This window comes from Catharus ustulatus, chromosome 4 (genome assembly GCF_009819885.2).
Source record: "Catharus ustulatus isolate bCatUst1 chromosome 4, bCatUst1.pri.v2, whole genome shotgun sequence".
In the NCBI taxonomy this organism is placed as follows: Eukaryota; Metazoa; Chordata; class Aves; order Passeriformes; family Turdidae; genus Catharus; species Catharus ustulatus.
The window spans coordinates 35772713-35800347 of NC_046224.1; the positions used below are offsets into that span (position 1 = coordinate 35772713).

The 27635-nt window shown below is 36.2% G+C and overlaps 1 protein-coding gene across 8 annotated transcripts in view; it reads right to left on the reverse strand.

Moving 5' to 3' along the window:
• CADPS2 (calcium dependent secretion activator 2) overlaps positions 1–27635 on the reverse strand; it is a 292254-nt gene that overhangs the window by 40249 nt on the left and 224370 nt on the right. For 4 of the 8 annotated variants that reach the window (XM_033057244.2, XM_033057242.2, XM_033057243.2 and 1 more), the window contains 5 exons: positions 19054–19157; positions 17606–17614; positions 14580–14736; positions 7642–7783; positions 7393–7512 (listed from right to left, as the gene is read on the reverse strand). In XM_033057244.2, the coding sequence (XP_032913135.1) occupies positions 7393–7512; positions 7642–7783; positions 14580–14736; positions 17606–17614; positions 19054–19157 (532 nt within the window). The remainder of the gene's footprint in view (positions 1–7392; positions 7513–7641; positions 7784–14579; positions 14737–17605; positions 17615–19053; positions 19158–27635) is intronic. The other 4 variants (XM_033057248.2, XM_033057245.2, XM_033057247.2 and 1 more) reach the window with 1 other exon arrangement.

A 27635-nucleotide genomic window follows, 5' to 3' on the forward strand; every position in this document is an offset into this window, starting at 1 on the left:
ATGGGATGTGGGGAGCATGGAAAATGAAATGGCTCAAGTTTCAGATCAAGATAGGAAAAATACAGGATACAGAAATAGCATGGATATTTTCAATATAGTGGAGATTTTGTGTGCATACTTTCTTGCCTTCATAACTCTGGTAGAAGAGTCTACCAAAGAAATGAAGATGCTAGTAGTAATATTGCAAAAGAGATAACCAGACGAGTAGATGAATGCTCATGAATTCTAACTGAGGGAATAGCATCAGATCTGAGTGGGAAAAAAAAGAGAAGAGAAACTATTTAAAGAAATTTGTGTACAAACAAAACCACTGGATTAATATGGCTCTATGCCATCTCAGATTTCTCACAGTGTTTTAAAGTCCTTTTATCCTGATTTGATTGCTAAATTTAAATATAATTGCTTGTGATAAAATGCAACAAATTAAAGCTAAACTAAGCAATAAGTTCATTTACACTTCCACTGTCAACACAGATTAATTACATTTTTATGATGCACCGTACTGCAGTGCCTGAGTTACCATTTAGGATTAGAGTATTCCATGCAACATTGAATTCCAGGATGTGAGTGACACAGGCAACCAAAACTCAGCCTGACAGTCCCAATTCAGATCCAAACAGTTTAAATACATCACTGCTATCATTTTGTTTCTTCGGCCTTATGACTAAAGAACAGAATCATCAAAGTGCCAAGTGACTCCAGCTCTCATGGAAGGAATGAGTGAGCACTGATTGTGCTCAGGACAGAGCAGGGTCAGATTCAGAACCAAATGAAACCAGAAAGGACCTGTAATGTCTGACCACCTAATGCAGCCCTCAGACAGCAGCACCACCACAGGGTCACACCGAGGCAGTGAGGTGAAGTAAAGCACAGCTCATGTTCAGGGCTCTGAAGCAGCAGTAGAGATGCAGCAGGAGCGCTGCTTCAGTCTCACACCTGCATCCAGCACCTTCCAGACACACCCAGGTGTCCCTTGCTCCTCTGCCCTAAGGCTACCACAGCCAGTGCTGCTGTTCCGGGCCAGGCGAGGGGACAACCGGGCAGTGACAAGCTGGGAGCAGGGAAAGCTCCTGCCTAAGGAAAGGCTGCCTGTGAGCAACCAACTCTGGATTAATGGTGCAGGTTTTGGTACCTTCATGGTGCATAGGAGGATATTCCACAGCTCCAACACACTTTTTCGATATTAAGCATATTTTCCCCATTTACATTACACAGTAACTGTTAATTTTGTATTGTATTGTGGTCCTGAAAGAAAACAGCAGGAACAGGAAGAAGTCCCATGGGAATGCTAGGGTTACAACTTGCACTGGGGTTCTACTGTTGAGGGACCACTTTGATACATCACTTGGTTTAATGAAGGAACAAAAAGGCAAAACAACCAAAGCTTCTGGAAAATTTACAATCCTGTCAGACTGTTTTTAAAGTTATATGACAAGCAAATATTGAAGAGATCATTGCATCTGCCGTGTACACTGGCAGCGAGTGAAGCTGTTGATGCTTTGTTTAGATTTTATCTGATTCAAAAGTGACTAAATCAAGTTTTGAGATGATTGGCATAAAAGAATAAGACAAATCATATGGGGACAGAAATGAGACAATCTCAGTATTTATTTAACTGCTGATAAAAACACATATTTTCTTGAAAACAAACCAAATTCTCTCAAGAAACAAAACTAATCATTTCCATCATCAAATCATAAAATTTAACTATTTATTATTCTTTCATATTTATTTCTTTTTTCCCTGATGGAATTCCAAGGGAAATTCTTTAGAACTCAGGATGATGAATGTATTCATAATAACATAAATGTATTCTTATGCACATTTACTGCTACTACACTGTAGTAGACACTTAATTTTTTTAAAATTAGACTACCAAATGAAGTAATTATAATAAATGTAATAACAGGCACAGGTTCATGGAAGAATTAATTCTGTGAGAAATGCTAATTCATTTGTTCTCTTTTAATATAATTTTGAGTTTTCATGCTTCAATTTTTTCTTTAGCATTGTCCAATTACATTTGAATTTGACTAAAATATCAAACTAATGAGATGGTGACAGAAAATAAAGTTCTACAACAGAAATTGTTCACACAGCCAAACACAGATGTCTAATTTGTTTGCTAAATGCTGCAAAAAGGAGCTAAACCCAGATTTTACAACTTCCTGGCACAGTAGTAATTCCTGCATTCAAATCAAGACAGAATCTACATCCATAATTCTTGGCTATCAAAAAGTGTTTCTTTGAATGTGCATGGTAAAGCTACTTCAGTTTAAAGAAGGGAATAATATTACTCCACCAGGAAACTGAACTGACATTCTTTCTTTAAAAACTATAATAGTCATTAATAGTTTTAAAATCAAGCACAAACTCTACTGCTGTGCTGCCCAAAACTTAACCCTTCAGGTACTGTCTAGTTGTCCATTCTTATAATCAAGTCATGGCAGTAAGAGAAGGTTACCAGGGATTAAAAGAGGCAAATATTATGCACATCCTGTTATATTCCCATTTATTTTAATGGGAATTTAACTTTGCATTTGGTCACACTTTGACTGGCAGATTGGACCAGCTATCTCCAGAGGTTCCTTTTAAATTATTTTATGACTTTATGCCTTGCATCATACTGAACACAGGAAAAAAAAGATCCAAGACATAATGTTTCTCCAAGAACCTGCAGCAAATCAAATCTAGGAGTTGCATGCAGCCCCCTAGGCATGCAGCCTTAATTCTCTTATCCACTGACAGCTGAAAGAGGTAGCTTCCCACTGGGCTTGCCAGGTACCTAAGAAGTAGCAATTAGTCAAACAGTCCACTAATAAAGTACATTCCCACACATGACCCCAGAGTAGATGTATAATGAATAATTTCTTGCCTACTCCTTAGTGTGGCATGGAATATGAAAATATAAGTAATAAATACCTAAGAATATTATCAATCAACCAAAGATTCAAAAGCAGCTGCTTTTAATTCTTCTGTAATCCACCAAGGACCAGGATGGTCATTTTACAAATTACTGCCCACTAGTGTTTTGTGTGGACCACTTAGAAAACATGGCACAAGCACTACATCCCTTGTGAATTCCAGTTTTTCTTTCTGTATGCTGCCTCAAAATATATTTTCAGGGCTCAGAAAGTCAATTCTTCAAAAGAACAGTATTTTCAGTAATTTCAGTGTCAGTTGCACTCAGCTCCATCTCTCTACTTTTCACCAGCAGATGAGGCAAAAGGATGGAGCAGAACTTCTGCAAGCACCAGTTAGTGTAAAGTCCCTCAAAGACATTGGGGACAGAGCTATCCCATGCTCTTTGTTCAAGAATGAGGCAACTTGAGGATCAAGCAACCAAAACAACTTTCTTAAGTATTCTTTCTTACTGCATATTAGTATTTTTGGAAGGAAAAAAATTTGCCCCACAATATAAATTTGTCTTCCAGAATGCTCAGTAGGACCTAGCTATTCAAAACTCCTTACTCCATAGAAGGCAGATCAGCCAGATTTCACTATGCCATCAGTCCTATGGCTGTACTTTTAAATACCTGTCCTTAGAAATGCAGGCCATGGCCTCCTACCTCTTTACAGGAGGAAAGCTCTATGACAGGAATGTACATGGCACTGCAGATACAACCCCCCACAGCAGAGATGAAAGATGGTCTCCTGACTCATTCAGCACTCACAAACACACAGAGAGACCCAGCACAGCAGCTCAGACATATTAAGGCCAACTCTCTCTATATCACTATTGGAGCACTGTGACTATTCCAGCCTTGTCTCTCTTGTCACTCATTACAGCTGAGCCACAGCAGGAAGAATACAGATGACACATTTCCTTTGACGTTGCTTCTTCTGGTGGAACACAAGATTGAACTATTCTCCTATAAGCATATATATGATTCCAGGTTGCCCCAGCCTTGAAATTTCCTGAAGCTGATGGCGGATAGCAACCCCATATAGCAACAGACAACCTCAGGTGTGTATCTACAATATTTCTGGTTAGTGACACTATGTTATGTCTGCACTGAAAAGAATAATCTATAAATTAAAACAATAAACAATTAAAATCACCCACATATCTAACTTGAAAGCCAGGTAGAGAAGATGCAAAAGAAATTATATTTAAAATATGAAAAGCAATTTAAAATAATATATTTGAATTAATCATTGGAGCTGATTGAAAGCTTTTACAGAATATTCAAACATATTTGCTCTTTAAAATTATCTTCAGCCAAATGGAAGAGCAATTCACAGTGCTCTACATGTCTAGCCAATGTGTCCTCTGAGTTATCTTCTCCAGAGACCAATCAAGAAAAACAGACTACTACTCATAACAATTTCTCCTTTTCATATCTCACTTTCCAATGCTGAAAAAAAGTGGAAAAAAGGTAATGATCTTTCTAAATGTGGTTATAAGTCACATATATTTATTGCTCCCAAACAAATGATCAAGGACAAAAAAAGAAACAATTAATTAAAAAATATAAACAATCTTTGCTATTAATGTTCAAGAGAATTGTAGCAACTTTAAAGTGAAAATGGGGAAAATATATTTTCATCAATAACATACACAAATGGATGCCCAACTGTGAATATATTTTCACTTCCTTCTATTCAGCAAAATTCCTAGGCAGGCATATAATTGCTCTATTGAAAATGAATATACTTAAACATGAGCTTGAGAGCACGGACACAAACATTAGTAAAGTTTGGAGAATAATAAATCTCTTTCTATTACAGGACTTCAGCAAACCTTTAACCAGTTGGCTCAGAGACTACTCATTCTCATTCTTTTTGACTCTAGATTCTTCATTGTGTAATTCAAATTGATAATGAATAATTGGCCAAATCATCACTTTCAATGAGAAAGAGGAAAGTCCAGCAGAACTCTGTGATATACATAGTCATCTTCTTGCCAAATCATCAGCTTTGTGGCCAGGAGGAGGGAGCATAGTGAACTGGGAAAGAAATACTTGGGGGAAGCAGTGGAGATAAGGTGTTCACTTGTGCTCCTGAATGAGATGACTCTACTGGCTATATGTATAATTCAGTGTATTCCTCTAGTCCAAGCTGGGGTGTTCATCACACTGAAAGGGAAAACTGTCAGGAAGCTCTGGCTTTTACTTAGCAGGTATTGGAGCAAAGGTAACTCCTTGGGTTACTCCTTGTTGAAGAACTTTAATAGTGTGTTCTCCCTGAAAAAGATGGACGGCAGAAGAGGGAGAAGGTAAAACCCTCCTCCTTTCTTTTGACTCTGTAGTAGTCAAAGAGACTCACTTCCTGTGCCAGAAACTGAGCCACTGCTACCAGGAGGAAAAAGGAAACTCCTTAGCATGGGAGGAGTGACTTGCAGCGCTTTTGCTTTTTTTCTAACCAAATACATGACCATTTTGAGAGTTTACTTGGCTCTCCAGTAGAATGCAGATAGGTTAATTCTTAAAATACTGTCTGAATACCAGAGTATTACAAAGGTAACATATTGCTGCCTGCAATCGAGACCGTCAGTTCCTACACATTTTATAAATATAACCTCAAAGCTCAATGTTTTGGGGAAAGAACATGAAGAGGTGCCTCCAACAGAGCCAACACCATGGCAGATCTCTTCTTGACTGCTGTGTGGGGTGGCTGAGAGGAGTGATGGCCTTACAAAGGTCACAACTGAAGTAAGAGAAACTGCTCACCCCCACTTCTCTTGAAAAGCAGCAGAATGACAGCTACTCCTGGTGAGTGTTTACAGCATGTCAACCTCACTGCTCACCACATGCTATGAAAACCTCACTGGCTGGTTTAGGATGTTATGCATACTGTTTCATATATACCACGAAATACAAGAACGTGTGCAAGAGGGATGAGCCCATCAATGAATTTTACTACGTTTGCAGTGTTTTGACAACAGAGTCTAGCAAACATATTGCTGCACCAAACCCTTCATTTAGGAAAGATCAACCACTATATAATCCTCCAGCAGAATCTGTATTATTTATAACTTCAGTATTCAAAATACAAGAAATGTCATCTACATGATTTTTTTTAACTGGTTGTGGCTGCGAGAAAGCAGAATACAAGAGCACATCCAAGATTAGCAACTCTTAACTCTGAAAGCTATTCTTGAAGAAAAAAGTGACCTTTGAAAACCTGGGGATAACAGAAAGGAATTTGAGTTCCAGAAGGCCAATTAGTTTGTATTCAAAGCTGAAATGACTTGCATAAGCACATCAGGAGAAACCTAGCATTACTATAGTAAACACAAAAGGAATCAAAGCCAAGGATTAAGAGTAACTCTGTCACATTTTAGGGGAATTAACAGCAGAACAACAATCATAATACTCCCTTTTTGCAAGGAGTCACATGAAAAAAACAAGGGATAATGGGTTCAAGTTACTTCTGGGGAGTTTCTGATAACAAAGTAGAGGAAATTTTTTACAATGAAGACAATCAACCATCGCAATAATCGTCCCCAGAGAAAATGGTGGATTCCCCAACATTGCACACTTTAAAAAATTCATCTGGACAGGGTGCGGGGCCATTCTAGATCATGCTTTTGCCAAGGGAAGTTGGATGAGATGATCACAGAGGTCCCTTTAATATGGTATTCTATGATTGTATTAACTCTTGCAGAAATAGATGTAATGCCATTTTGAAGTCTGTCATAAAACTTGAAAACACAACACTTGTCTTGAAATGATATTATCAATGCATGTGTTTTGAATGTGTGTTTTTTGAAGTCTTTCACATTCATACTTTCCTAATATAACTTTTGCTAAAATAAGGTTCTTGAGCCTTTCTTTAGCATATATTATTGTGTCCTCACACAGAAATCAGACATGTAACTATGGGAATATTTCCAAAGAGCTCTGAAATACTGGGGAAAAATCAGAAAGAATTTTTTTTCCAAGCAGATGAACAAAGGGATGTACTTCTATTCTTGGTACTTATTAGCATTTTACTATTTTCCTGTAACATGGATATTTAATTTGATGACAATATTTACAACCAGTAACTTTCAGATCCAATATAAAATGAGTTATTCAACCCCATGCAAAAAATATAATGGGCTGCCTCATTTTACAAAACCACAATCTAAAATAAATCTTTCAAAAGGCTCCCCACTGTTTGTTAATTCAAAAGAGTAATTAGGTTGTTTAGAGTATGAAACATCATTCCTGCTATGACAGACCTTTGCCAAGTTGGATTTTCTAAGTTACCAGGTTTAAGACTGCTACATTTTAATGCACTAGAAAGCGCAACTCACTAACAGTCCATGCTCGGCTCACTCCCAAGAAACAACAATTTCCAACTAAGAGAGGATAAACACCATGCAATCCAAATACAGCTGCACAGAACACTAGCAAGGCCATGCAGAGCTGACATACAGTCAGAAAGTTATTGAAGAATACACACGTGGAGTCATACAAAGAAGTCATCCAGGTTGGTGTAGTAAAGCTAGGTATTTGTGGAAGATTAAGAGGCAAACTTGGAACTTTTGGAAGAGCTACATTAGGAAGACTGTTGGTGATGCTCCTGTGAAAAAATAAACAATGTAGGAATACAATAAAAAATAGAATATTTAAAGGACAACAGGGGAGAACCCCTTATTAGACAGAAAGCTATAGGCAGGTGCTTTGTTCAGATTTTGTAAAAAGCACTTACTTGACAGGTTGCCATGACTCTTGTTCAAGACCTCTGTGAATGGACTGGGCAATTGATGATTCCATGAGATCAATGTAGCGGACGACCATGGGAACAAAAATTTCTTGCAAGTGCTTGTGAAACTTTCCATTGCACAAAAGTGCTTTAAAAAGCAAACAAGAGACAAAAATGTCAGACCTTTTGTTATAGGAAGAAGTGTATCTCATAATGTTTTAGTACACAAAGGATTATAAGAATAAGATGTAGGTTGTATAAGAAACACAGTTCAGAAAAGATAAATGAAGTGTTCCATAAGGACACTGTAGTACATGTCACATTGCAGTGCAATGAAAACTAGGTACATATTGAAGTTCTTTACTGAACCAGAACCTTTTTGCATCTTCTCAAAATTAATAATATGCTTTGCTGAATCTAAACATTAGCAATTTTGTTCATTACTTCCACACCAAGACAGGACAAAAATAGACCCCCCCCCCCAAAAAAAAAAGAAAAAAGTATTTGAATGCTGTTCATAAGCAGTAGAATATTACCTACTACACAGATGGGACTTACTACATGAAGAACTGAATATATGTGCAAACTGAACATGCTCAAAATCTGAAAATTAGTTTGCCATCACCACTGCTTGTCCCTGTATTCCCTGAAGTGCTCTCCCAGCAAATGCTAACTCTTAGCACACTAATGTCCTGTCCCACCAAGGGAATATATGTTTCATGTTTTGAATGTGTCTGTGTTCACCCTTTAATCTACCACTGCTATTAGTACCTATAGGAATATTCCCATGTGCATATGGAAATCACAGAAGCTCAGCCACAGAGAGAAATTTTCATGACACTGTCCATGCCCTTATCCATGCTCTGTGTTTTTAAATTCTTTTGTAGGTTTCTCCTCCCACCTATTCTGGCATACAGCCTTCTTGTATGATTGCACGGGCACCAAAACCACCTTTTGAGGAGGCTTCCTCCTCTTCCTAAGAAGAAAAGCCTGGATCACATGGCTCACCGTGGACACCATCCTTTAAAATTATTAGTGCATGGCATTGTTGGCTTTTTGAAACTATCGGGATAAACGCTATATGTATAATGTTAAAATAGCTTTTCTGTATAAGGTTTTTTCTTCTAATAGCAAAAGTTAGACATAAGTTTTTTTAGAGATAGTATGCTTAAACTACCCACTTAGTTAAGATAACAGCTCAGGAAATGTGCCATCAAGTCTCTGTCCCCTATTTCTACTTGGATTGCATTGAAGTTCCCTTGTTGCTGAATGTTTGGACACTACGCTACTTTTTTTCTTGAATACAATGATCTGAAGGCAAAAAACTATTTGCTTGAAAACATCCTTGCAGAATAATAGGAAATAGTGTATCAATCACCTTTTCCTGAGGAAACAATATTTCACGATCAGCTTTCTTTTGTGTAACTTTCTTGGTAAGAATTTTGAAACTTCCAGCTGATTGCCAACCACTTTAGAGACAGCGGGAGAGACATCAGATATATGAAGTTTTATAAAAACAGGCAGCTAGGTAGCAGGCAGAGATTACTAGGGTTTCCACTGAGAAAAAGGCAGAGGATCATGTCTTTATTAAACACTTGAGAATCCACCCTTGAGAGTACCTGTGAGTCCATTACAAACATGATCCGTTATTCACACTGCTCCTCAAAATAATTGTTAACTAGTTAGTTCTGGCTTATTATTTATATATCAGAAATTCAAAAGAGTGCTATTTTTCTCTATTCATAATTGTTTAATATCTTAAAACTACATCACCTCTTACAGCAACAAAAATGACTGAGGAGGATTGGATATTAATACAAGGTTGCACAGTAAACAGCTGATGAGCTGTTTGTTTCTTGTCTTTGAGAACAAAAGGTATCCATTTGGATATAAGGCTGAGTTTTCAAGGCAACTTTGAGCTGAAAAATAACAACAAGAATACAACTGTGTCAATTAAATCAGTCTTGCTGCTTTATAGCAAACCAGTGAAGAACTGTAATTAATCAGGCAATCACAGTTACTTGAAGGGATAATCTTGTAGTTTAGTGTTTTCTGAGCACACTGCAGAAATGCTCTGCTACTAGCACTGCTCTGGGAATTACAGTAATGAAGCCTCATGGGCAGGAGGGTGACTTGTTATTTCAAAGCCAGCATGAAATTTTAAGAAGTCACAAGCAATAAAGGTGTTCAACTTAAAAAGCTGAATCATTTTTCTAATATCATCACATCAGCCTTCACAGGGAGGTGAAATTATCCAAAATTTTGTCAAGACTTACTGTCACTTCACCTCCATGGAATTCCCTCTGTATGGGGGTACACACTCACGAAAGAGAACTGTCTTGTTTCAACAACTTCATAAGCATTCTGTTTTCCCAGGGTTCAGGACATGGCAGCTCTGATTTACCCATCTGGAGATCTCCACCAAGAATTAATGCAGGGCAGGGAAAGAACTCAGAGCACAGGGATAAGTGATATAGCTGAGTATCATCATCAGACTCATGGTACTGTACCCTATGATTAAAATTGATCTTGCCAAAAGGTACCACCTGTGCATCAAAGTAGATGGGAAACAAGAGATCCTTGAGGAAATGCCACACTTCAGATCCCTCAACTACCACTCGTCTTCAAAGCTATGCAGCTTAATTCTCCATTGTCTTTTCAATACAGACATCCCACACCCTCTTCATATGAGCCATCTCATATTCACACAAGCAACAATAAAATGAAACCCTATGCCAGAGCAAGGTAATGCATAGGCAATATTAAAGGAAAACACATTACAGAAACAGAAACAGAACCCCGAAGAAGATATTCTTGAAATATTGAAGAAGAAAATTATTCAATTTTTTCCATATTAGGAAATACATTAGCTGCAATATATTACAATATGACAGAAAAATACCAGAGATGAATCTAAAGTCTAGTTATTCAATACTGGAATGGCGTTTCATCTCTAACAGTAGGAAATGAATCCACTGTGCCTGTGTACCACAGAAGCAGTGAGGCTTCTTTTGCTTTTACTAATACAGGCACATCTTAGGAGTTATCCTGGAGTCAGCATGTCATGCTGTCCTCAAGAGCTTCTGTAGAATCAAAGGCAGGGAAGAATGACACAGATTAACATGAGCCTCTTTTCCCTTGACAAAACTAGCACTCTGTCAGAGAGTCTATAATTATCCTGCACTTCATGGGATTCTATGGAAAAGGTAACTTGAATTTTCTGGTAAATTTTTAAACCCAAAATAAGAAAGAGTGTATTTCAAGAAGGAAATATCCTTCAGGGTCCAGATTATATTTTTAGCAACTGAAACTCAACCAATCACATATGAAAAGGAAATTTATATTCCTGTACATTTGCTGTTTATATTCTGCCTCCACAGTGAATTTCTTAATCAGCTCGTTAAATTGCAGTAAAAATTGGAAGTGAATTTTGCAGGTTTACTTTGTGAAATCAAGGTTAAAATTTAATTATCTTTACTAGATAGAGTGACATCAACAGGTTATTGCACAATTTACATTTGTTTAGAAGTCCAATTAGGAAAACTGATTATGGGTATTCTGGACAGGAGTAATGAAGCTTGAGTTAACTCTCAGTATCAGTAACTCTTATCTGAAGGTAGGTTATTTCAAAGCAGCTCTCAATAGGACTGAGTCCCTGATCTGAGAAGAGATACCCTCTACATTGAATGAGAAGTCCAAAGTTTGAGGTGTTGGGGTGGGTGTACAGTTTGCTCTGATTACCTTAAATCCCAGTTGTTTTCTAACTCTACCCTGTAGTTTAAGATAAGGTACAAAGTTATACATAAATTCTAGTCCAAAAGTGGTACACAGTCTGTAACAAAGCAGGAAGGTGATGATTCTGTCTTTGGTGGTGTTTGCCACTCTGCCACTAGTAGCTATAGTGGAAAAAAATGTATCAGAGAATTCCTCTTTGAAGTCAATAACCATAATTATGGCAATGGCTTTCAAAAGGTTAACACTCAACATGCTGTTTTTTCTAAATCAGCCTCATCAGACTCTCTGCTGGTTAGAGCACACTGTGGCAGAGTTAGAGCAGGTGCACAGACATTCCACTGAGTAATACTTGAAAGAGAATGAAGATTCTGAGTTACCTTTCCAATAATCCTAGCTTTCACTGCTTTGTGCCAAGGTAGCAATGCAATAGTGCTGAGCAATAGCACAGGACAAAGTGTCAGTAAGTGACACTTGGAGAGAAAACTTGGTGAAGAAATGATCAGAATATTAAACATAGAGTGATAAAACCTCTGAAACAAGCAAAATACACATCTAACTAGGCATATGCCAGTAAAGGATATCTCTCACACCATGTTAAATGAAGGAATTAATACATGTCTGTCTTGTGGGCACTAAAAACCAGATTAACCTGAATAATTAAACAACTACAGAAAGTAAATTGCCTTCTAAAGCAGCTCCCTTCACAACATAATTTATAGGTTCTGTGGACAAAAACTAACACATTCATCACAGAAAATAAGACACAATCCTGGGACAACTATGTTCTTCTTCCCTTTATGAATATCTAATTCTGGAAAAACCAATTTTGCTATCATAGAGAGATGTTGAGTACCTCTGTCATTGTGCAATCTGCAAAGTTGAAAAATTTCACAAAATGGGAAGATCATCCTCCTCCCTCGCTCCATTTTTTAAAGTTCTTCAGTTAGACTAAACAGGAGCACAGTCACTGATGTACTCTTCCTTGTGGAATAAGGTCAGAAAAAAAATGGAGAGTCTTAAGGTGACACAAAATGGAGTCCATCATGAAAGAAATGGAAGCTTCAGTCAGGACTTCCCCATCCTCCCCTTTCTTCATAAAAATTATACACCATATTGGAAAATGCATTTTTTTCTCATTGTTAAGTGAATATTGACTTTGAAGTATTCACCTTGAATATCATACAATGCTTTTTACACCATGTAAAATAGCATATTCACTATTATTTGAATATACATGAATATGAATTTTCATTATCTCAGAGATTTTTTATTATACTTATTGACATAGTTATAAAAATAGTTTTACATGCAAGTTTTCTTTAATGGTGTATCTGTAAGGTTGTTTCTTTATTGTTAGGAGTTCTCTCATGTCAGGTTTATGTGAAAACTGATTCATGCACCAAAGATTTAGAGCTCATTTAATGCTCTTGAGATAGAATAACATGCAGGTGTCAGTCCTCCAAATTTCAGTGAAGATTAACCTAATATGCAATATGGTGACCTAACTGTTCTTCATTTGAAAGAAGTCTGAAAAGTAATCTCTGATATAGCCAGAGAGTGAGAATAACCCAGTGGGATTTCCACCTCTTCATTTCCTAATGAGTTTTTTGATAATGAGAGGTGACTTTGCCAGGCACTGTGGGCTCTATTATGGCTAATTTACTCCACTTCACTCTCCTTGTTAATTATTAACACTAGCCTTTTTATCCTCGTGAGACCACATTCCAGATTTTCCCTTTTTATATTTTTTTTCTAAATATATCTTTATGAAGGGGATAGTTTTCAGGAAAACATTTTCACTTAGGGTAAAGTCAGAATTATTTATTTTACTTTGGAAGACTATAAAATCGATTATATAAGCATAGGAAGCTCTTGCTAATGCTTTTAATGCAGTTACAAGGTGAAAAGGCTGTTAATTAAAGAATGAGCACTGAGGTATGTTCCACTTGGGAATCACTTCTTGGTAGAATGGTCACTTGCCACTTGCTAACATGTCCATTGATTAATAGGTGACTAATTTCCATGGATGCTTTACAGTAGTTCTGGAAAAAGAAAAAGTGTGTTATTTTCCATATGGCTTTCACCTGCCAGAAACTGTCATTTAATATATCTATCACCATTAGGGAGTTACTGGAATTGGTATACAGGTGTGACATTTCATACAACAGTTGCTTCATGTCCTTCAGTTTTAAAGTTTTAAAATATTTGTAATAGTTGCTTTAACATGAAAATTTTCATACAATGTCTTTCTGAAGCCTATTCTAGCAATTTATTATTATTATCATCTTTTAAGGTAAGAAGAATCAGCAGCCTATTAGAGACCTCTTGCATGTGAGGACAACCCTTGTTTGTTTCCAACACTTCTCTCAGGTTGGAACTAAAACTCAAAGGAACACAAATGACACAATAATAAAGTTAAAACTGGTATCACAAATCCTTTTTGTAAGACTACTGTAAAATACCTACACAGTCTTCAGAAACCAAAGAATTGTTTTAAGTGCATGTAACATCTCAACTAGAGATGTGCTTCCTAAATTGAAAATGTATGATGGCAGGAAAATAGACTGAATATCCCATCTGAATATAGGCTCCAGATTTTTTAGTCTGGATTTTAGGTGATCGGACACCACTTAAGGTAGTGCACACTCCACCTTTCAGGAGTCTAGCTCTTCTGAGATCTGCGCTAAGATTGAACACTTCCTGCACACTTTTCAGCACCCTTCTCAATTGCCATCATGGCAATAAGTTTCTGAAGCTGCAATTGGCCCAACAAAGGATCCAAACAGAACCTTTGTTGTGTGTATTTTATTCCATTCATGCTAACACTACTATACCCTTATACACATAACTAGTGTGAAAGTAGTTTAGAAGGCTTAGAAGGAAATATAAACCACAACTTTATTTAAGCCATATAGACTAAATGTAAACTATCAATACCTCTTATATTACCTGTACATAATTGATTCAAAACTGAGTAAGTTGTGAATACAAAGCGGTTAATGCAATGCCAGAATAAGGACTGAAATGGTGCAAGGATAGAGAGAAACTGCTCAGCTTGAAGGAAACGGAGCACCAGGATATGTATCATAAAAACAGGCATTGTCACTTTTATTTTGAATGTTATCCTATTTAGAAACACATTTCTAAGGTGTGGGTACATTGAAAAATCTTACACAAACAGTATGCAAAAAAAAAAATTAAGGTCTTACTGTCATTTCTGAGGGCATTATTCAGCAGCTGGAAAAGTGGGAAGCTGTCCCAGGAGTCCTGTGGCTGTGCCTCAAGTGCTGAATCCATATCAACAGAATACAGAGACAAAAACTTCTCTGCATGCTCAGCCAACAATTCTGGCCACCAAGCAAATGCCTGCAAACATGACAATAGAGAATTACTAAACATGAGTCAAAGCAAAGAAATGTGTTCTATCTATTGCAGAATGCATCTGAGTATGTCACATCACATCCTGTCTCGTCTGGGAAGGAAGAATGGGCCAAGTGAAAAATGTGAAACTATTTTATAAAACTTTGCATCAAAAAATGTGAGAAATCAAACACATTATTGAGGGAAAGGTGACACGATCAGAATAAAAATATAACACTAAACAAATTAAAAAACGGAGTATAAATGCCTAGAACTTTTTTCCAGAGAGCAAGGAAAAGCATGAAGGCCTCACCTTCGAAAAAATTACTGTATATGTTCTTTTTGATTTCATTAATTTCTAAAGCAGATTAATTTTTTTTTAATGATTAATCTTTATTAATACATCTTGCATTCATTTGGTAATCAAAAAGGATGGTTTATTGTGAAATTTTATTCCCTGAAGTCTGAGGGCGTTCTTGAACAGCTAGAGAGTGATTTTAATTCCTATTTTTGCCTTAAAAATGCCAGCTTCTTCTGAGGAAGACATCCAGATTCTGTTGTGCAAATGCAATAAATCTTTAGAAGTTCACTAATGTCTATACTAATTTTCGGTAATTTAACATGTTGGAACAGTTTTCTCTGGCAAAAATTTATATTCTTAAGCAATCCTTAAAGAGGAGAAGAAATCTGTGAAAAATACAAGCAAGAAAAGCCAGCTCTGCATTAAAGACATAATATTGTACCTTTTTGCTGTCACATAAATCTAGGCTTTTAAATGTTAGAATTGGAGCTGAGCATTGGCTCGGGGGAGTGATTGTGATCCTGGAGTTAAAGATGAAAAGGAAGGGAGTTTGCGAAATGGGACAAACATCAAATCCTGCTGAGAGTGTTTTGCTCAGAGTTTATAAGAACATCTGACAGTGAGAAATGCCTACACATGCAACACAGGAAGATGGCATTGCTTTCAGACTTATGCCACTCATTTCGAATATATAATTTTGAATATTTTTGAGTTGCCAGCATGGAACATATGTAGCTTGATCTACACAAGAGCTGAGTCCCCCCTAGCTTCAAATAAATTCACAGAAACCTTCATTTCATTTATGAAACATAGGCCCTGGGTGGTGTAGAATTATGTAGTAAGCTCTGACAGGCATCAAATAAAAGACAACTTCTGTAAAGTGGTCTACAAATGTGTTCTTGCATCATGGACTTTCTGATGACTGCCTGTAGTTTTTTCTGAGATGGGGAAAATGGAGAAATGATGAATTGGCAAAAGCTGATAAAGAAATGCTGAGCATCCCCTGCTATTACTGAAAAGTACTTTGTGTGTACCACTGGCAGGATTGAAGGATAACAACTGGCACCACAGTGAGGAGGAGAGATGAGGCTCCAAAAATATTGGCAAGAATTTGAAATGGAGTCTTTTTTATCAAACTGGAAGAAATTTTTTACTAATGAACCCTGTTTAAGAAGGAGTTCATTAAAGGAACAGACTCCTCATTGTAGAAAATAACTACATGAAAATAAAAAAAATGTGTATAGGCACTGGCAGGGGACCCTTCTAAGCAAGTAAAGTGCTTTGCAGAAAATGCTGCCAAAACTTCAAAAGAAAGCAAAAACAAAACTAGAAAACGAGCACATTTTTCCTCCATGTTCTTCCTCATTTTAAGTGACACTTTGAACCCAGACAGAAATTCTTCTCAGTCTCTCAAGAGTTACGAATAATTACAGTAATTTCACGATTATAAGCCGCACGTTACAATACAGAGTGTGATAAAAGGTATCTATTCTATCACCATCTGTTGAGGGTGGGGGCAGTGATCCTTATCTCAACGGCAGATATTCTGCTAATGGGCCATCCATTGAAACCAGCGAGGGCATTGTTCTTTATCTTTTCACAACCCATCCTTCCTCCAGGGAGTCATTTTCTGCTAATGGCCCATTGAGTCCCACTGTGTGACTGATAAAATTACTGCATCCCATTGGAAGTTGCTCCAACCAGGGGGAAGAGCCCAACATTTCTTACCAAAATAAAAACAGAGGTTTTGGGACACTAAGGGAGCCCCTTTCTCCACTGGACTCCAGTGGAAAACCGGATTTCTCCACATCACCACTGGACCTCCAGAGGGAAACTGCACCTTCTACAGGAGCACTGCTTCAACTGAATCACATCTGTCACTGCAGGAGGATGCAGCCACCATTTAATGGGACTGCTACCAACACCCTGCCTGACGGGGTGTCAGGTTGTACTCTGACTTTATCAGGGTTTGGAGTTTGTTTCTTTGTAGTACTGTATTTCTATTTTAATTTCCCTAATAAAGAACCGTTCTTCCTAATTCCCATATTTTTACCTGAAAGCCCCTTGGTTTCGAAATTATAATAATTTGGAGGGAGGGGGTTTACATTTTCCATTTCAAAGAGAAGTTCCTGCCTTTCTCAGCAGACACCTGTCCTCCAAACTAAAACAGCAACTTTTCGTTCTTTGTCCATACATAAGCCACACCTGATTATAAACCGCACTTTGGGTTCGGACCAAAATTTTAGTCAAAATGGTGCAGCTTATAATCGTGAAATTACTGTACATGAGCAGCAAGAAAGAAGAATAGGAAAAAAAAGTTAGAGCTAAATGTAACAGCACAGTTGTTATGAATAATAATAGCAATAAAAGCAATTAGCAATTGACCATGTACATTCCAGGAGAACAGAAATATAGACTAGATTAAAGGAAGAATGGAGTTCTTAGATGCTAGAAGATACATAAATGTGGGTATGGAACACCAGAAATCATCCAAACAATTTATGCTACGTTCAATGCACAGTTCCATGCTATGAGTAGGACAAAACAATGCTTAGTTCATCAGGAATCACATACCTCTCTTCCCTTTGGGAATCCCCGAAATTTGTAAATGTTATGAATTAAAAAAAAAAGAGAAAAAATCTAGTATTAAAAAATGTGATATAGTGTTTCACAGATCACTGATCCTTTTTGTCAGCTGTAGCACCAAACACCGAGCACTTGCATAACATTATGATGTGAAAGTCACAATACTTAATATTCAGTTTTGAGTAGGGAATGTATAATTTGGCAATCTTTTTCTCAGATATATTTTAATACTGAAATTCTGTGTGTTCTATAAATTTCAGTGTAATGGAACATGTATTACATGAATCACAGAAGGGGAAAAGAATGCTTTTACTAGCAGTATTTTTATTCTTTTCAAGGTGCCTTAGATTAGATTGCTACTTTTTGCTGAATAAATTTTTCTGAAGGCACATGCAATATGTTTACCTTTCTGAGAAACATCACATCTGTGACTGCACATAAGTAATGTAGAAAGCAATATTTGAACAGAGATGTTAAATCATATATACATAATTTGGTCTGGGTTTTGTTTCTGTGTTCTTTTCCACAGAAATCTGATTTACTTACAGCTATGCAGGTCCTCAAAAGACAAAGACCACAATATATACATTTTACTAAGTAATCATTACACTGTAACACAGTGGCAACAGTAGTGTAGAACAGGACCTCCAGGGAATTAATTTAAAATCATCAAAAAAGCTGTTTCTTCAGTATAAGATAAAACATCTATAACAAGTTCACACATGACAGATGTAAGATAAAAACCAGATTCCATAGTGTGATATAAAACCAGATGTTTTGAATGATCATATTTTATAAAAATATATATTAAATAATGTTTATCCCTTTGCATATTTTTGAGAACATTTTAAAAACAGTTTCCTGAACCTTAGAAAACTGTATTTATTAATTAAATTTCAATGATATATACAAGTGTATCTGGCAAAGTTAGGTTTTGCAATTCCTTAACATAAGAGGTGCTGGAATTCTAGCTATTATGGTTTCTGGATCATAAAGCAAAACATGTGAAGCTAAGAAACATAAAATTGTTTTATTTCATTTCTTCTACCTCACAATGCCATTTTTAAAAGCACAAGTTTAAAAGCATACTTTTCCAATCAACAGAAGAGCAATGGGAATGAGATTATTATAACAATCATTATTTTTCTATCCGTAATGTAATATCTATAACCTCCAGCACAAAGATGCTTTCTCTTTTTCATGCTCTTTAATTTTTGCTTCTAAACCTACTGTTCATTCAAGTGAATTGAAGTAGAGTTTTATTTCACTTCACTTTACATAAGCTTCAAGTCTCTTATTCCTCTGTAAATGTGAACTGCCTTAAACATATGTCAGAAAGTAAAACTAAAATGTTTCTTGACAGACATGCTTCGCATCAGGGGAGAGAAAATCTAGGAACAAACCATTATCTACAGCAACTGCAATTACAGCCTCACCTCTGAATGATGCTCTTCATTTTGCTGCAATACTTCGATACAGAGTTCTGCAAGGTGAAGAACCTCTTCCAGTTTTCTGGCAGCTGTTGCTTGATTCATGGTCTCTATATGCATATAAAACATAAACCAAAATTGCTTTAGTGACAAACATGATTTACAGTAAGAGAAAATGATGTCAGAAACTAATGGGAATGGTACAAACTGAGCTAAAGCAAAAGAATTTCAACTTTTAAGGATAATCATTTAATACACATAAACAGAGCTGAATGTCCAGATCACTAGAAAGAAAATTCACAAGAGCATTAGTGGTCATTGAAAACATTATCTGATTTAATATGTGAGAAATAACAGATATTATCAGTGTATTAGATGCTTAACTTTTGCAATAAGGAAGTTCTTTTTCTCTTCAAGGCCATATATACAAAGACAGCAGATAATGGAGACCTTTTTTGTTATTGTCAGTACAAAGTCTTCTCACCAGATGACTCACTACTGTCATCAGCAAAATTCATACATTTTGCAGCAGCCAAAAATTCCAAATGTTTCATCAAAAGAAGATATTCCATTTTAGGCATATTTAAATATAAGAAAAATGCAAACACAACAATTCATACAACTAATTTTTAATAACAAATTATTCAAATAATGAATTTTCTACCTGCTGTTCATCAGTAAAGGCGAACCTGCATTCATTTCAGTACCATAGTGAAAAGTAGCATTATGAAATAAGGATATTAAAACAGAATTTAATTCAAGCCTAGTAAAAATTCCACCTAAAAGAAGCACAAATGCAGAAGTTACAAATGACATGAGACTCACTCATTCTGCCCAGAAGACTTCAAAGAGAAAGGAAACAACAAAGGTAAACCAAATGTAACTAAAATACTTACAGGGAAATAAACAACAATTTGCAATTAAAATAATCAAAGCACTAGATTTCAGAAAGAATCACTGGAGATAGGGGAAGAGTCCAACAGAATTTTTTTACACACATATTTTAATCAGTAAAAGTAACTTGTTCCAACTACACAATTTGCACTGATAGGGATAACTTCAGCATTAGCCATTAGAGTTTGTTTACTTAACAAAGCTCTTGTTGCTTAGCATAAATCATGGAATGATGGAAATGATGTACAATATAATCAGATAAATTATGATCACATAAACCAGGCTTGCAGAGAACTTATAAAGCTGATAACAAAGTCAATGAGGGTTTCAGGAATTCTATTTTCTCATTTTTTGTGCATGTTCATGGATCACATGGATAGCAAATCATGTGAATACACATCTTCATATGCAGAAAATTCTGCTGACATTTCTTTCCCACTTTGCAGTCATCATTACACAGAACATTAATAGATTAATTAAACAACTGACATAATTTCCTTGGTGTTAGTAAGAATATCAATCTGCACGCAATAAATATTTTTAACACTTAATATTTCTAGTAAGTCAAAGCAACGTTGCAGACATTTTAAAGACAGGTGACCTTGTCAGTTCTCCAGTATTAACACACTAATGAATATTATAGTGATGAAATATATAGCTTGGATGCAATTTTTGAAGAAACACTGGATTAGAATCTCCAGCATCTACTTCAAAGTTACTAAAACCCCACATTGCTTTCATGCAAAAACTAAGCAGGAAAATTACTTATTGAAGCAACTACAAAGAATTTTTTCAAATCTTATTAAAAGAGACCACATAACCAGACATGTTGAAATAGGTTTTTTTTGTAAAACCAGAATTTAGCTAAAGAAAGAATGTAGGAACATGGGTCAAGCACAAAGCACACACCAGGAACAAGACTATATTCATGATGCTAAAATCACTGTTATCAATACTTTACCGTATTGCCTTTACAATTTTTATACTGTACAATGATAATATGAATATAACAACAAATATAATTAATCAAGAGAGATTAGAAAGGATCTGTCAAGTGCCAAGATTTTATATTATTAAGATTACTACTGGTGGTTTCTACACTTATCCTGGACCAAAATGTCTATTTCTTCTAGTGGTTAGTGTCCTCCCCTCCCTGAACACAGCGAGTACAATTCATACAGATAATAAACATCACTAGCAGTGTCACTGATGTTAATGAGTCTTAGGAATAAACCAGTGGTATTAATACAGAGCATGACTGGAACATCTGATTTCAGCATAAACAACTCATTTTATGACAAACTCAAACTCATCATCATTACCTCACCACTAACCAAGTAAACAAAATAATTGCATTCATAAGTGCATACATTCCTTATAAAACTAAATAAGCTATAAAATATTCCTAAACTATATCCCAGAAGGGCTGCTGTAAATTATTAGGAAAGTAATTCTAATAATTATGTTGAATCTCATGTTGCATTTTTGCACTGCAATAAATGCACTTATTCCACACTTAAAATTATCTCAAGATGGCCTAAAAATGGCTATTGAACAGATATTATTATCAGAAGGGAGAGTTGGAGAAAAAAGATTTACCACCTAACTGTGAGATTATCCTGCTCCACCACCACTGTGATAAGATCACAAGGAAGAGAAACATGGTCTCAGGCAATTACCAATTACATTGAAGGCAATGGATATCCACCATTTACATGTGTATATACACACGGGGCTATGAATTAATTTGAAAATCTTGAGAAATAAAGAATGAAATATTAACTTTTTAAAAATCATTTCTGCCCCCCCCCCCCTTTTTTTTTTAACCAAGAAAATAGTGTATATGAAATATGAGTAGCAATAAATTCTTATTTGGAAGTTTTAGAACCTCCAAAATACCTGAGCCAAATACTACACTTGTCTTTGTAAGAATAAAGGCATTACAGGAATGGAAATCAGTGCTGTCAGTTTTCATTATATTCATGATGTCTTTCTTCCAACAATTACTAAAGGTTGTTAAGATGTGTTTACACTATTCAAACTAACAAATTGCAGCAGGAGTCGAGTCAGTAAATATGCTGCTTGACATCTTTTAGAAAATAAACAGAAAAAGCCATCAATCATGTTTCCACCTTCACATCCTGCCAAAATGAAAAAGCAAACCAGATTTTGCAAATAATGGATGCTTTCTCAAGTATGCATTACCAGTGAGTCACATAGGTACCGAAAAAATATTGTTAAATGAGCTAAGCTAACTGAGTGAACAGCTACTGAAATGAAAAAGTGACTGCTTCATGAACCAACGGAGCCCCAGGCCACAAGGCATCCAGATCATCCAGTCTCACCTCCTGCGTCACACAGGTCAGGAACTTCTCCCCAGTCCTCCTTTTCCAGACAATCAGGATGTCTAAGGCCTAACAACAGTGTTAGGCTAAAACCTAACCTAAGCTTGCTTTCCACAAGAGTTTATCCTTGAAGACAAATGCACAATTCACCTCTCTCATTTTCTCCCCAGCATGTAAGCTGTTAAACATGTGTGATTAATTTCTCATTGACATTTGCTGAGTGCAGGAATCTGCTGATTAAAGAGGTGTTTTTTTCCTTGGTTAGGAATACAATGCAACTAGGGGACTCCTGTCTCTGGTCTGCCAGTGTCCCCCTCAGTGACACAGCACATATCCCATACTTGTTTTCCCTGTCTTGTATTTCATCCTTCCTCCTTCTCTTCAAACAAGCATGTCCAGAACCAGAGACTCAGGAAAGCCAAGGCGTCTCCAGGCAGAGGTGTTGGAAAAAACACAAGTATGCTGAGAAGCTCCCAAGTTCCCAGCCTCAATGGGCTTACAGTAAAGCAGCAGACAATGTAATTGATAATACAGATACATCATAATTTGAGCTTTATGGAGCCAAGTCTGCTCCAGCAGGGCCCATTAGTTTGGTCTTTTTAACATGTGAAACCTGCACGATTGCTTGAAGCTAGACCTGAACTGGTTCTGAAGAGTTAACCCAAAACTGGTATGACTACCCACAGATAATTTAAATTTCACTGTGCTAAATTTTTGTGCCATTTCTCACAGAATTAATTCTGCATGAAAAAGTAAGGAGGTAGATATGGAAGGACATTCTCTATTTTTCTGATTTAAAAAAAAATCTAGCCTTAGAAGAATAATGGAATTTAGCTTTAATTATGAAGCTGAAACCAGTCTTTCCATAATTGCTTTCTACAATTTCAATAGCATTTAAATTCTAGGGGGGAAAAAAAAGTAGAATTAATTACCATTATTAGCTAAGTACAGAAAGATTATGACATTTGTAACAAGTTAAGAGTTTACTACTATTTTATTAAGTGTGTCATGCTACAATATTTTCTGGATTTTAAAATTTATCATAGTATTCAATGGAATTGCCTTCATGGGGCAATTGCAAGTTTGGGGTTTTTTGGTATTTTTTTCAAGAAAGGGAGTCTTGGCTCATCAAAAAGCATAGAAATAACAAAATCAAAAAGGCAAAAGCAGAAGAAATCTCATTTTTCCCAACTGATCATCAGAGCACTTAATATACAATTTTTTTTGTATTCTGATTTTTGGCAACACGGATACAAGCAGTTGGTATTTTCCTTCTTTTCCTCACTTCTAATTTCACTTCAAAGGGGGAAAGAACTCATATTCCCAGTATTTCCTGATATGAATAACTTACCTATCAGATGGTGAGAAAACTGGCGCTTGAAAATACAGATTTAATAAAAAGTATTTTTAAAAACCAGAATATTTTAAGACTCTACATTTTAGAGCCTTACTGAAAAATGACAACAAGAAATCTAATGCTGGCAGGCAAGGGGAAGGGAAAAGTGATGTTAGAAATTATTAACTGAAACAAAATTTGAAGAAATTACTGAGGACATAAAATGAACAGAAAATAGAATAAAATGTAACAGAGTTGCAAAGGTAGGTTGAACTAGACTTGTACTTTTATAGATAGGATATTTTGTATAAAAGAAATTCAGCAGATCTAATCTATTCTGATTTTAATAAAGCATTAGATTTCCCATCTGCCTCATGGGAAAACTACCAGTTAAGCTGAAGAAAATGACAATTAAAAGAGAAACTGTGTGGGGTATAAAGAAGACACCTCAAGTAAAAGGAAATAAGCAGTGCTGAGAAGGTGCAAAAAAAGGATTCTTGAGAGATTCCTTGAAGATTCATTTTATCTTCCTTAACATTTTCACCAGGAACTTTGGAATAAATATTAGGACACAATGACAATGTGTAAAACACAGGAAATAGATTCAGTAACAAGAATTCAATAATTCCAAAGAATGGGAAAGAGAAACACATTAAAATACCTTCAAGAGTTAAAGAAAAACTTATTAAAATACTTCAAGAAGGGACAATTCATCTTGACACATGAACAGCAATAAACATTTCCTATAAACTGGGAATATGTCAGCTCAAAATGATCAAAACTCTAAGAGTGGGTTGAATTAACTTTTCACAGAAGGGCTGTGTGACACAAGGATGATAGAAATATCAGAATCTGTGTTGCTTTAGATAAAATGTTTCTGGTATAACAGTACTGCTAGTACTGTGCAAGGCATTTCATACACAGTTCTTGTCATCAATTTTCGAAAAGGTGGAATTTGAATTCTACCTGAGAAAGACTCCTGAAATTATAAAAAATGAAATTTAACAGCTGGCTACTGTAAGACAAGGTGATGAAAGCCTAGGTTGCATGAGTACTAAACTCTTGTCTAAAAATGCATCCTGGGGCATGGAGGAAGTGGAGATGATGAAACGCTAATGAAGGACGGAACTATCCTTCCCTCATTTGGGATACAGGACAAGGTTGGCATGCTTAAGTTTGGGAACTAATTTTACTGCAAGGTTGTGATACACCTGGACAGTAAATAGGACTCGACCTTCCCATGGGTGAAGCAGGGGACTGAAAAGGGGAAGCACCGTGACAAAGACTGACTCTGTTAAAGGAGGATGTAGATATGTTTACAAAGGAGCATCAGGATGCAGACCTAACAATCTGGGGATTCTTTTACAGACCTCTGGTCCAAAACTGAAATCAGGGATGTTTGCCCACATCCTCATTTCCATTTAGTTGCACAACAGAGACCAAGAAGGTGCTATGCTGCTGTGCCACCCACTTTTGTTTGTTCAGTGAAATGAACATGCATGGAGAGCTTTAATCAAGTCCTCTCCACATACAACGACTCTCTCCTCTTGCCTTCTCGGCTCCAATAATGTTTGTAGTCTTCTTTTTAACCTGGACAGGTCCTTCTGAGCCTTGAGGGCATTTACATATTGCCCTTCCTTTAGAAACTTGTATGTAATGAGCATGTTAATGATCAATGTGTTAAAAGCCAGTAAGTTTCTCAGTTTCTCCCGACCTTCTCTTGTACGGAGTTAACATTTATTCAGCCTTTGGCACTCTTTCTCCTAGAAACAAATTTTGACACGATAACTGATTTGTCTTTGAGCAACTGTACACTCCAGAGTAACAATTTGCTTCAATTTTAATGGAATTTATTCTTATTCCCTTTATTCAAACTGTTTGGCAGAAGGAACCCAGTATACTGAGTTACTACAGTCTTTTGAAAACAGTGAGTTAAAAGACAACTGACTGATAATTCAAAGCTTTACAATCTGTCCATTGCCTCAGATATTAATACCCATGGACAATGACAGAAACTGCCCTGTTTGCTTTTCAGACATTTAGCGCGATAATCCCCTCTATAGCTGCATAGCAAGGTAATGCCCCTGTGTTGAAAAATGTGTTTATGTGTAAGTTTCTGTCTTTTCTCAGGCAATAACAGCAGCAGTAGCAGAATTAATCAATCCTCAGCCATTCAGATTTCTAATAAACTTAATAGGGAAAAACATTAATTTCTGAGAATGCATAAATAATGCATTTTATTACTCTGTGTGCATGAATGGGTATAAAATATAAGTAAAAAATAAGAAGTCTGTATAAGGAAGCCCATCTTTTTCGAAAGACAGAAAACAGATGATGGAGCCATGCAAATTTCTATAGGCTCCTCATAAGGAAGTATGCAAAATGCATATGAAGAATGCTGTTTGCCTCTGGCCTCAGAATCTGGCAGGTACATTTATGTTCAACATAATCTATGCGAAGAGTTAATGTAAGTTAAATGCTGAATAAGACAGGAATACATGCCATACACAAAACAATTTTAAAAAGTACTTTCAGGTAGTGAAGCCTCAAAGGCAGCATATGCTGAAAAGAAAATGGGTCATACTTAAAAAAGAGATTCTAATGTATTGATGCTGTGATTCATATCCTTGAAAAATTATAAACCCTTGCTGCAAACTACAGGGTATTACATGAGAGTTCTTAGATACAGTTCAAAATTATAATAGTAGGTTTCCTGCTATTCGCTTCATAATGGTAATTACACTGACTGAGCAGATTAGCTACTCCATGAGAAATTCAGCTGTACATGTAACAAGGAATGACATGCTGAACCCTTTATAAATCCCATGGCAAATGTAATTTTTGGTGAAAAAATCTATTCTATATTCATAACAGTACAACAATGGGGGATGCTCAATAAAACGTTACCCCGACTGTAAACAAACATTGCAGATGGAAGTGCTGCTTATACCACCATGTTTGTCATTAAGAAAGTAACCACTGTCTTGGGGAAAACATTCAGTCTTGTTCAACTGAGACTGAAAACGAGAGCACTTGGGGAATAGACCTGGGAAGCTGGTAACCCGACTGCTGAGAAAGGGTTCTCACAACAAAAAAATTTGCATATTCACCTCTGTATTACCTGAAAAGGACACTCCTGAAATTCAAGATTTATTATCAGTATATAGTGCACAAGTTAAAGGGTAAATAACAGTTATCTAGAAATAGTTTTTCTTATTTTCCACAAAACTACAATACATGGTATTAGGGCTAAGCATATTGTACATGAAGTCCATTATGAAATCTGTAGGAATCCAGCTAGAACCAAAAATAGGAGCAGGATTTGGCCGTAAAATGTCATTGTATTGGGATTCGCCTCAGTGGTTTTGTCTTTTGCATCAGAGAAATGTGTTCAGTGGTACACAAAATTCCAGTGGGCACAGTCTATGTACTCCTTTCAATAAAATTATTTTTCTCTGAGTTTCTGATTAATTTTCAGTCGCATTTTTAGTCAGAGTTGGTATTTAATTAAGCAACTAAGGTATAAATACAGCTTTTAAACCTGTAGCTTCAGCTATCTCACACAGTGAATTTCCACTTACTCACTGTATGTGATAGGATTTCCTCTCATCCATTCTCTAATCTAGTTATTTGCCAGGTCACGTAAGGGACAACTCTGCCATCCTGTCTTAAGAACGGCAATGGTTTCTTTCAAAGCATGGAAAAACTGAATGTAAAATTACTAAATTCAGGTACAGTACTTTCTATTTTTATTTATTTAGGAATTATTTGTTTATGTGCCTGTAACTGTGTCATCTGTGGTTAACAGATGTTTTGGGTTTCCCACATAAAGAGCCTGAGAAAAACTAAGATTAGCAAGTATGTGGCACAAGGAAGATTTGTACTTGAGGTGATACACATTGTATAAAAGTGTATACATTGCATAAAAGTGCACAGGTGAGGTTTCAAGACTGCAAAGGTGAAAGAAAAAAAATCTAAAATTTCAAGAACACTTTTCAATTAATTTCAATTAA